This window comes from Bos taurus, chromosome 3, assembly GCF_002263795.3.
Source record: "Bos taurus isolate L1 Dominette 01449 registration number 42190680 breed Hereford chromosome 3, ARS-UCD2.0, whole genome shotgun sequence".
NCBI classification, from domain to species: Eukaryota; Metazoa; Chordata; class Mammalia; order Artiodactyla; family Bovidae; genus Bos; species Bos taurus.
The window spans coordinates 28,835,672-28,848,096 of record NC_037330.1 but is presented as its reverse complement, the minus strand read 5'-3'; the positions used below and the strand labels follow the sequence as shown (position 1 = coordinate 28,848,096).

At 42.2% G+C, this 12,425-nt stretch overlaps 1 protein-coding gene across 3 annotated transcripts in view; it reads right to left on the bottom strand.

Moving 5' to 3' along the window:
- TRIM33 (tripartite motif containing 33) overlaps nucleotides 1-10,359 on the bottom strand; it is a 144,061-nt gene extending 133,702 nt beyond the window's left edge. For 2 of the 3 annotated variants that reach the window (XM_005204040.5, XM_059884670.1), the window contains exon 1: nucleotides 9,720-10,359. In XM_005204040.5, coding sequence (XP_005204097.1) covers nucleotides 9,720-10,245 — 526 coding nt within the window. In that variant the 5' untranslated portion in view covers nucleotides 10,246-10,359. The remainder of the gene's footprint in view (nucleotides 1-9,719) is intronic. The other variant, NM_001206018.1, reaches the window with a different exon arrangement.
- Nucleotides 10,360-12,425: the final 2,066 nt, after the last annotated feature.

Sequence of the window (12,425 nt, the reverse complement as noted above, 5' to 3'; positions counted from 1 at the left end):
TGTATACCTTTAATGAAGCCTCAGAAGTCACTGTTAATTCTGCTATATTCTGTTGGTCACCCAAACAAGCACTGTGAGCAAAGACTAAAGAAGGGTATAGATACTAAAGAGAACACTGGGGCCATCTTAGAGGTTGCCTATCACACCAAGCCATAAACCTTCAATTTACATAACCAACAAAGTATCAGTATATAGAACTCACCAAGAATTCTTATGAATCAAAAATTTTTCTAAAATGTTAGCAAACTAAAGAGAAATAGACATATGGACATGTTATTCACAGAAGCAATAACAAACTGCACGTAACAAGCATTCAAAAAGTATTTTTCCCTGGTACCACATAATTTATGCTATTTACACATCATTAAGATATAGATTTTAAATATTTTTCTAAAAATGGTGCATTTATGTTCATTCATCCTTGTTTTTTCCCACTCCCCCTTGGGACTGATGTTCATTATAGAAGCAGGGTAGGGAAGAAGGTGATATAATCTGTGACCACAGAGAAGACAAAATTAATGTATTCAACACCATGAGCCCAACCTCAGAACTTGTCCTCTGAAAAATAAAATGATAGAACTCAGTTGACCAGTCATAAATAGGAAAAAACAAAATTAATAGATCCATAGCAAGCTATTTACAAAAGCTATTTACTTAATAACTCATTACTCTTTTCCTCTTTATATTCTTTTGGGGAGAAGCTCTTTATGAACTGTGATGGGTACCCCAAAATGAAGGCCTATAAACATATGAATCTGCTGTCTTCCACTATTCCACGGTCTGACACTCTTTCTAATGACGCTACATTATCACTTTGTTATAGTGCCTTTAAAGAAGCAAGTCTCAAACTTTTTGTTCTCAGAATCCCTCTTACGCTCAAATCATTGAGAAATTAAAAATGTTTAGATGGGTTTTATCCATCAATATGTACTGTATTGTTAGAAAAACTGGGGATTTTTAAATATCTTATTTAATATCATTTTTTAATTTTTATTTATTTTTTAATTTTTTTAAATAGGTGGCTAATTACAATATTCTGGTGGTTTTTGCCATACATTGACATGAATCAGCCACAGTTGCACATGTTTCCCCACCCGCCCCCAACCTCCCTCCCACCTTCCTCCCCATCCCATCCCTCTGGGTTTTCCCAGTACACTGGCTTTGAGTGCCCTGTTTCATACATTAAACTTGGACTAGTCCTCTATTTCACATATGGTAATACACATGTTTCAATGCTATTCTCTCAAATCATTCCACCCTCATCTTCTCCCACAGAGTCCAAAAGTCTGTTCTTTATATGTGTCTCTTTTGCTGTCTTGCATATAGGGCAGTCGTTACCATCTTTCTAAATTCCATATATATGCATTAATCTACTGTATTGGTGTTTTTCTTTCTGACTTACTTCACTCTGTATAATAGGCTCCAGTTTCATCCACCTCATTAGAACGGACTCAAATCCGTTCTTTTTACTAGCTGAGTAACACTGCATTGTGTTTATGTACTACAGCTTTATCATCCATTCATCTGCCACTGGACATCTAGCTTGCTTCCATGTCCTAGCTATTGTAAACAGTGCTGCAATGAACATTGGGGTACACGTGTCTCTTTTAATTCTGGTTTTCTCAGTGTGGTATGCCCAGCAGTGGCATGCACTGGGTCATATGGCAGTTCTATTTCCAGTTAAAATCTTCATTTATTTTTAACACCAAAAACATTTTGTATCAGGGTATAGCTGACTAACAATAAATGATTGTTAATAATAATGTTTCATTAAAATATTTTATTAATTCATTTAAAAATAAACATACAGAATGCTGAAGTAAAATATTTATCAGAAATAATTTCCAAAACAAAACAAAAAGTTTAGTAAAGAGTGACACTGATTCATATTTTTTAAAATCTCTTGAATATCCAGTTTAATAGATGTCTGAATACAGTTTTTGCATTTAACCTGTTGTGAGAGGTTGTTTTGTTTGAAGAATATAAGGAAAAGTTGGCCTCATACAACCATTTTAAGAAAAGGGAAGAATATTTTAATAGTCTTTTCAGACAATCTGTGGATACTCTTCTTTAATATATTCGAAAATCGCAGAGTTTTTATTTATTTCTTAAACATCAGTTGCAATGTGAAATTTACCACAGTGACGAACTTTTACTGCTCCCTTAAGTTAAAATCTATTGGTCTATTTTGCACTTTTGAAACTTTCTTCTATGTATGATTTTGTAATATCATGCATTGGTCATTTGGAAAATGTTGGCTCACTATGTAGATCTTCCAAATGTTGACATTTCATTGTACAGTATCGAAAAAAAAAAAGTTAGTATCACTACCAGCCTTATCAGAAAAGCCTTTAAATATTGATAATATACAAGTTTCCCAAAATCCTAATTTTCATTTAAAAGCTCAATTTTTATCACTGGGAACATAAAACAACAGTTGTTTTCCTGAAAGTGACAGAGCTCAGTTCATTCATTTTTAAGAAAATGGCTGCCAAATATCCACACCATAGTTTGTTAATCATTCTTTCAAGTAAAAATTATTTTCCAAGGAAAAAAGCAGCTAATCCAGCTTGGAATTCAAACAACTGCATGAATATTTGTCTTACCGCACTTCAGTCTGCAGAAGCACTCTACATTATCACATTTTATCACACACAATATTAAGGATCAAGATTTTTAAATTTTTACTACTTCAAGGACATAAAACTAACGTGATTTTTTTTTGTTGGTGGCGGTAGTTTTACTCTAAGTATGTGATGGTAGAGATAGAATAACTTTTAAGAGGGGTATGGAGGTACTATCTTAATTCCTGCTAAGGTGCCAAGCAATTTTATCCATCACTGATATCCTATTATTAATACAAACATCAGAACAGTGAATAAGGCAAATAATGAATCAGTGTTATAAGGAAAACAGTTTCAACTTTGCCAACAGCTAAAAGTGTGTCAGAGACAATCCTCTCCCCACTGTCACCTCCCCCCAACTCAGTTTCGTAGACCAACTCTGAGAAACTTTTTAAGTTATTATTCTTATTTAGTGTCTGTTTTGAGGAGTATATATAAGGAAATGAAAAGCAATTAGACTTTCCTAACTAAAACTTTTGGTGTAGAGATATTAGACATGGTAAAGACTCCGGATTTAGAATATCAATTTACCCAAGTTTTAGGCAGCTGGAGAAATCTGGAATGCAAATCACTGTCAGGCGTGGTCTATTTCATCAAATGTCAGAAAAACACCAACAATTTGCCTTCCTGCCTCTTCTTTCTGCTTATCGTGAGACAGAAGTAATCACAAAAGCAATGGGGGACAACTGGAAGTCAACAGAAATAAGAGCAGTACAATTAATTGGGGGCTTACCAGGTGCTGGGCACTATATGAAGCAATTTACAGTGTATTAATCCATTTAAGCCTCACAATAATACTATGAAACAGGTATTATTATTCTTCTCAATTTACAGATGCTAAGTAACAAACCCACAGTCATTCAAGTAGTAAATAATAGAGCTCAAAAATAAATGCCGGCATTCTGACTGCATTCTGACTCCTGAATTGTGTACATTTAACCAACCACAATGCTAGAAGTTGTTAAAGTGCTTTTGTTTGGTACATCTTTAATGACTGATTGCTGATGACTATATTATCATTCAAAAACTCAAGTAGGGCCTAAAAAAAATTCCCAGATAAGCCACACCCATAACTAGCCAACTGTCATTTATTACACATACTGCTGGGGAAAGAACTTCCAAGAGCTCTAATGGAAGGCTCCCCTAGTGGTCCACCACCTGCTGTGCTAGGTCACTCCAGTGGTGTCCAACTCTGCGACCCTATGGACTACAGCCCGCCAGGCTCCTGTGTTCATGGGATTCTCCAGGCAAGAACGAATACTGGAGTGGGTTGCCATTTCCTCCTCCAGGGGATGTTACTGACCCAGGGATCAAATCCATGTCTCTTATGTCTCCTGCATTGGCAGGAGGGTTCTTTACCACTAGAACCCCCTGGGAAGCCCATGCTCAGTGATAAAACCATTTTCAGGAAGAGCTCTTCACACTATATCCAGAGGTATTCTCTCTCACTTACAACATGGATGTTGCCATCTCAGACTTCACAAAAAGTTGAAGATTCGTAAACAGAATCATTTTCCCATGTTGATTCTTCCATTATTCCCCACAAAAGGTAAGTATATTAAACTTATGTAGACGTGAAAAGTTAGCATTAAAAACAATAACAGAATCAGAATTTTACTGGATAAGAACTCAACTTCATATTGCAGACCTGGAGAGGCTGTCTAGCTGACCCGCCCAAAGCTACACAGTAAACTAATAGCAGCACCTAATCCAGGTTACTCCCAAATCAGATCTTCATCCACATCACCATGCTGTCTATGCCCTACTACAAAAGTCTCAACTCCTTCAAGAGTTCATCTGAGAGGCTATTCAGATGCATCAATACATATTTGTACTTTTATTGATACATTATTAGATTTGCACATAGTTCAGTTCAGTCACTCAGTCGTGTCTGACTCTTTGCGACCCCATGAATTGCAGTACGCCAGGCCTCCCTGTCCATCACCAACTCCCCAAGTTCACTCATACTCATGTCCATCGAGTTGGTGACGCTATCCAGCCATCTCATCCTCTGTCGTCCCTTTCTCCTCCTGCCCCCAATCCCTCCCAGCATCAGAGTCTTTTCCAACGAGTCAACTCCTCACATGATGTGGCCAAAGTACTGGAGTTTCAGCTTTAGCATCTTTCCTTCCAAAGAACACTCAGGACTGATCTCCTTTAGAATGGACTGGTTGGATCTCCTTGCAGTCCAAGGGACTCTCAAGAGTCTTCTCCAACACCACAGCATCAATTCTTCGGCGCTCAGCTTTCTTCACAGTCCAACTCTCACATCCATACATGACCACTGGAAAAACCATAGCCTTGACTAGATAGACCTTCATTGGCAAAGTAATGTCTCTGCTTTTGAATATGCTATCTAGGTTGGTCATAACTTTCCTTCCAAGGAGTAAGCGTCTTTTAATTTCATGGCTGCAGTCACCATCTGCAGTGATTTTGGAGCCCAAAAAAATCTGACACTGTTTCCACTGTTTCCCCATCTATTTCCCATAAAGTGATGGGACCAGATGCCATGATCTTAGTTTTCTGAATGTTGAGCTTTAAGTCAACTTTTTCACTCTCCTCTTTCACTTTCATCAAGAGACTTTTTAGTTCCTCCTCACTTTCTGCCATAAGGGTGGTGTCATCTGCATATCTGAGGTTATTGATATTTCTCCCACTACTGACATACCCACTATTGATACCTATTCTGACTCAACCTGAAAGAAACCTAAAAAAAATAAACACAAAAGCACTTTAAAAAGCTCACTATTGAGATTCAACAAATATTATCTATTTTGATTTTCCAAATACTCCAAAAGCACATAAATCAGTTTTTCTCCTCAAAATATTTAAATCCATGCCTCTCAAAGTGTGAAAGGTTCCAGAATCAGAATTAATAAGATACTTATTAAAAATTCACATTCCCAGTGTCATCCCCAATTAAACTGAAACAATCTCTTAAACTCCCAAAATGGTATTTTAAAAAGCTCTCCATATGATTCTTATTCATCCAAAATCTACTTATTGAGCATTCACTCTACAACATTCCAGTGGGAAACAAGGAACAAACAAGTAAACAAAAACAAGAAAACATTTTGGATTTTATCTGTGCAATGAAGAAATAAAGGTAATATGTCAAAGAGCGACCTGGAAGACTACAATTTTCCCTTAGTAATCTCAAGGGATTGGTTCCAAAACCCCCATCAGATATGGGACAGCCAATTAACAGTACTTTAAAGAGCAACCAGACACAGAGTTTTCAGGGCACTGAAAATACTATGTATGATATTATGACAAATCCATGTTATTATACTACATTTGCTCAAACCCTCAGAATGTACAACAAGAGTGAAACCCTACCACAAACTGTGGACTCTGAGTGATTACAATGTAGGGCAGTCAACTCTCAAAAATGTACCACTCTAGTGGAGGATGTTGATAATGGGAGATACTATTTAGGTCTGGGAGGGTAGAGTTATATGGGAAATTTCCTTATCTTTCTGTATCTCACTTAATATTGCTGTAAACCTAAAATTGCTCTTTAAAAATAAAGCCTTAAAAAAAATAAAAGTCAGGAGGTCTTTCTGCACAGGCAAAATTTGAAGTGAGTAGCCCTTCACCTAAGAACAGTGGACTTACTGAAAATTATTTCTGGTTAGATGGTCTTGAGAGGGGCCCATTCCTAACAAGAGTGCAAATAATGTTGATGCTGCTAGTCCAGAAACCACACTTGGAGAATGATGGATCTAAAAAGGAACAGCTAAAGGGTTTGAATAACTTTGGTGTGTTAGAAAAGGAGGAAAACAAGGCCATTAGAAGGGAGGGTAATGTCATTGCTTCGGAACCACTTAAGACAGTAAATCAAACTACCAACCATGCCTATCCAGACCAGAGACAGAATCACAGGCTGTTCAATAATACAATTGCAAAGCATTTCACAGATTAAGAAAGTATTTTCACTTTCATTACTTAATTTGATTTAATGAGATATAAGTGAAGAACTATAAGCTAAATTTTAGAGATAGAGAAACTGAAGGACAGAAACATGATGAACCTGAGGGAACCAGAAAACAAAGGGCAGAACTATGTTCCCCAACTTCAATCCAGTGTTCCTTCCAGACAGCAAGTTTGATTTTTTTAAAAAGGCAAAGCAAAAGATACACACAGTGGAGAAGGAAATGGCAACCCACTCCAGTGTTCTTGCTTGGAGAATCCCAGGGATGGGGGAGCCTGGTGGGCTGCCGTCTCTGGGGTCGCAGAGAGTCGGACACGACTGAAGCGACTTAGCAGCAGCAGTGACTATATAACATCCAGCTGAAGACTAGCAGGGGGGTACTCTTTCTGCCCCCTTCTGATGCCTATGTCAGAAGCTTTCTCTATCTCTATCTCTATTTATACTTTAATAAAACTTTATTACACACACACACACACACACAAAAAGATACACACAGGAGGTAATATTAAGTTATTTTCTAGACTCTGCTGCCTAAAAACATGGTGGCTTCCAGACTTAATTTGTTCCAGATACTGGTTAGAAAGCAACACTATCTAAAGACTGACAGTATTTAGTCTCGTCTACTTACTTCTCCTAGTTCAAAAACAAAGGATGACGAAGTGAAGAGGATATTTACACACAATGAGTCTCTGTCCTGCATAAATAAAACAGAACTAATTTCATAACCTCAGTCCCTCAGCCACATCAATCACACACAATTTTCATCTTGTATCCCCTCTAAATCTCTCACCTAATCCAGGTTCCCACAAGAACACTGAATCTCACAAGTCTTAACTATACTCATGAGGCCCTCAGCAGTTAGTTACACACCCATTATCCACCCTCCCTATACCCAGTATCATTTAGTATCTTCTCCATCAATTAAACCCTCACTTTTAACATTCTTACCTGCAGGTCTCAATAATACTTCAAATCCAAAACTGCGATCATTACTTCCTCCCTCCAAAACACACAACACACACACACATACACACACCTGTTTCTGTGCCTGAATTATCTGATTTTGCATTAACAGCACTGCCACCCACCAAACAAGAAACCTGGAACATGGCCTAGACACCTGTGTCTCTCTCACATCAATCTCAATTGGCCCCTCATCTCCATTCTCAGTGCTACTTACAATTAGTTACCATCAATGATAAACTAGCTGCCACTTCACTAATAACTACCATGTACTAGTCACTTTGTTATATGTACTAGCACTATGTACTAGTCATTTTGTTAAGTCACTTCATTCTATCAATAACTTTATCAGGTAGATCATTTTTGTCCTTGTAAAATTAATCTGTCCAACTCACAAGCAAGAAGTGACCAAGTAGGCATCCAAGAAAAACGTTTTCTCCAGAAGTCCATACCTTTCCCCCATAACAAAACACTTTCTTCTTCAATACCTGACAACAGTCCTTTACGGGCTAGTTTCTCTCCTAGATTACTGCCAGAATTTTCCTAACTAGTCCAGCCTCAGGTTTTTTCTTCCCTTACCTTTCAATGTGCCCCCAAGCAATCTTTCTAGATCACAAATGTCATCCTTTTATCCTAATACAAACATCTGTGAGGAGACTTCCCTGGTGGTCCAGTGGCTAAGACAAGGCACTCCCAATGCAGGAGGCCCAGGTTTGATCCCTGGTCAGGGAACTAGATCCCACATGCCACAACTAAAAGACCCCGCATGCTGCAAGGAAGACCCCTGCAGGATAAATAAATATTAAAAAATAAAAGTCTGTGAGGGACTCCCTTTAGTCTATCTACAATGTACCAGGATACAGTCTACAGGATGAATCCAAAACCCTTTAGTACAGGTCGACAATCCCTTACCTTCAGCCCCAAACTTCAAAAGCTTTGAAATTTTAAAGTTTTTTCCATGAGTCTGCAACAAAACCCACCCTGAACTGTAGGGGGTTATTTCTCTATCCCATTAGTGATATTCATATGCCTCACTACAGAAACATTAATACTTAATAATGAATTGTTAACCCAGACCCCGCTGGAGTATTGAAGACCTCAGCAGGAAAAAAAAATTTTTCAAAGTATTCTGACCTCTAAAATACACCTGGTCCCAAGAGCTTCAGGTAAGGGATTGTGACCTCTTACCTACTCAGCCCATCAAACCAACTTAATCTCCAGGGATGACCTGATCCGTCCCAGGAATGTATAAGGTGCCCTGTGTTCTGAAAACTCTACAACTCAGTGACCTACTCACCCTTCAAGAAACCTACTCAAGGACTGCTCTTCAGTGAAGTTTTCCTGACCTTCTCTTGACTATGCCACAACCACTGTATCCACCTCCACTGCTGTATCTCATACGTCTGTTTCCCCTATGGTGGTCAGTGAACCGGCTCCTCACTGAGTATTTTATCCAATCGTAGCACGGTATCCGAAACAGTAAAGGTCCATTAATGTCCAAGAATTAAAATTCATCCCAACTCTCCCTAACACCCAATTCCCTTCAAAGGTCAGTTCTCCTTTACCCCTAAACCTAAGGTCTTTTCCCTAGCCATACAGGCCCCACACAACGACTTTGTCTCTAGAGTTCCTTCTTCTCAATGTCATCCTAAAGTTACTTTCTACCAGACGCCTTTTCTTAGCCCCAAATTCTCCAATGCCCTTTAACCTTCCCAGTTCTTCTTTCCCCTAGCTTAGAACAGGTCTCCCCTCAAGGCAATTCATCCCCACTGCCCTTCTCTCTTACCTACTCCCTCCTCAACACCTCTCGGGGCTGGGCCCTCCCTTGAAAACGCTTCTCACAGGCGGATTCCCAGACACCCTCTTCGTTCACAATCCGTTCCATCAGCTCCCGAACCTGCGCTCGGCTTGAGTCCACGCCTTCCTGGCCCGTATCTGCACACCACGAACCTCCCCTGCAGCCGGCGTCCCCTCCCCCAGCCTCTCGCAGCCGGCACCCCTCCCTTCACCCTCCGCGTCTCTCTGGAGGTTCAGCTTCTCTGAAAACTGTCCCAGGAGCCGTGTCTTTCACCTCTGAGACTCCTCAGGATCACGCCGGTCCGAGCAGCCCCGCGCCCAAGTACTCTCAGAGGACCCCAGATCCCCCTCAGCACAGCAAACCCCTTCGGCCCAGACCTCGGGCCGGGCCTCCCGCTCACCTTGCTGGATGTCGCCGTTGCTGCCCCCCGGGATGGGCACGTTGAGTTGGCGCTCGGGCTCAGGCAGGCAGCGCAGGCAGAAGGAGTGAAGACAGGGCAACAGCTTGGGCTCCGCCTCACGCCGGCTCTGCAGGCTCTGCTGACACACGGCGCAGGTGTCCAGGAGCGAGGCTGGCGGTCCAGGAGGCGGCCCCGCCGAGGGACCCGGAGCAGGAGCCGAGGCCGGAGCTGGGGCTGGCGTCGATACCGCCCCCCCGGGAACTCCAGGGCCCATTGAGGCTGCAGGGGCTGAGGCAGCCGGGGCCGAGCCCGAGGAGGCCGCGGCCACCCCCCCGTCGTCGGGCCCGGCCGCGCCGCTCTCCGCGCCGGCCCTGCCGCCTTCCTCCTCCTCCTCCTCCACCAGCACCGCCGCGAGAGGCGGCTCCGCCTCCTGCGCCGCGAGCCCGGCGGCTCCGGCAGTTACCGGCGCGCTACTGCTGCCCCCGCCGCCGCTCTCAGCCTCGCCGCCGCCTTTGTTTTCCGCCATGTTTTCCTCTTTGAACCCGCCGGACCGCCCCGCGCCGCCCGCCGCCGCCGCCGCCCCCAGCCCCAGCCGCAGCCGCAGCGAGAGCGGCCGCCGAGAACGAGCAGGCTAGAGAACGAACGAGAGCGCGCGCGCACGCGGCACCCCAGCCTCGCGTCGCGCGGTTGCTGGAGGGCGGGCACGGCGCGCGCACGTACGCACGGACGTCCTCCGGAGGGAGGCGGGAACTCCGGGCGCGGGCGCGCAGCCGTCCAGGTTGCCCCTCCCGACCTCTGGGGCCCGCACGTAAGATTCCGCCCCGCTGCAGTTCCGTTCACAGTGAGCTTTTAAAGCCAGAGACTGTTGACGTTGAACTACCTTTAGTCGCGGGTGGTTAAGAGCTCGGACGCGGCCACTATACGGGGAAAAGTGGGAAAGGGTGGAAGGCCGGGACTGTTTCCCGCGGAGCGAGCGACTCTCGGGTGGCGCGGTTCCCAGGGTGGGCGCATCTCCGCGGAAACCCCCCTCCGCGCGGGGTTAGACTCCCAGGCCTCCTGGGTCTCTGTGCTTTAATTGGCCGCGTTCCTTTGGATGATTGTATCTCTCGGGAGCAGTAAAGGGAGGATTTTTGTTTTTAACTGGCGGCGCACCAGAAATAGGCTGAAAAAACTCGGTGAAGAAAAAAAAAAACTCTTTAACCGCTATTTTTAGCTTTTTAAGGTGATTGTTTCTCTGCCGTTGCTACGCATCAGGAAACCAATCAACTGAGGCTTTTTCAGAGCGGAGATGTGCCAGGACCACACCCCAGACCTGCATCAGGAAGTGGGGGAGAGCTGATGAATGTTGAAAGCGCTTTGACTGACTGATGGGCGTCAGTTTGAGAAGTCACGCTCTAACCAATATTATGTCTCCAGAGTCCCACTTAGTGTCCGGGCGTGAGTTGAGTCGCAAATGCCCTAACAAGTGTAGGTAATAGCAGCTTTCAGGAAGGGTTGTCTTTATTTGGGAAACAAGTACTATGGCTGTTTTAATGTTCAGATCATGAAGTACTTTCCTCTTCAGACAGTGTTCCCAAGAAATGTTATTCTTGAGCTGGTTTAAGTTCTTAAAATAAGCCACCTCGAAACATTTTTCATTTATTTGTTCAAAACAGTGACCTCTTACTGTGTGACAGGTAATGTTTTAGAGATGCTAGGATTGCAGCAGGAAACAAAGGAGACCCTTGACTTTCAAGGAGTTTGCAGTCTGTGGGAAGAGTGACGTAAATATATACAGGGAATGATAAAAGCTATGAAGGGGAAAAAAGATTTCAGATTAGAGATGATTGGGGAAGTCCTCTGTTGATCAAGCTTTGGTTCTCTTGCAGAAGAGTGTTCTAATCAGGAAAAGCAGTAAGTACAAAGGGCCTGAGATAGACAGATTCTTGGCTTGTTACAGTCTGTGTGACTGGAGTGACTTGACAGAGACAAAGAGAAGTTGAAGAGATTAAAAAATTAAAGGAGCCGGTCACATACAGAGATGATGGCTTTCAACATGCTAAACTTTTGTGTCTTGGAAAAGAACTTGGAAAAACTGCTTTCTCACCTCAAACAATTTAAGATGATCCTTAAATTTTCATCAAGAGTGTAAGTAGTTGCAGAGACTGCCATTTCTGACATTTTGCATTACTAACGTTTTTCAGTTGTCACATTAATTTTAAATCTACCCAGTGGAAAGGTAAACAGGTGGTTTAACAAGCATCATCCATTTAAAAAGTACATAATCAAAAGTGTTCCACTTCATTAAATAATAATAAACATGAAAAGTAAAATGTTAATTGGGAATGTCTCTTAATGAGATGACTGGTAGTGGGTTTTTTTTTAGTTTGTATAGACATAGATGTATATAACATTACTAGGAAGAGATATAGTCCTGTATCACATTTTATTGACTTAAGTCACTACATTAAAAAAAAAGTGTGTATATGTGTATGTATACATATATACATATATAAATGAGAGTCAGATCATAAAGAGGGCTGAGTGCTGAAGAATTGATGCTTTCAAACTGTGGTAGTGGAGAAGACTCTTGAGAGTCCCTTGAACTGCAAGGAGACCAAACCAGTCAATCCTAAAGGAAATCAGTCCTGAATATTCACTGCAAGGACTGACGCTGAAGCTCCAAGATTGAGGGCAGGAGGAAAAATGGGTGACAGACGATAAGAT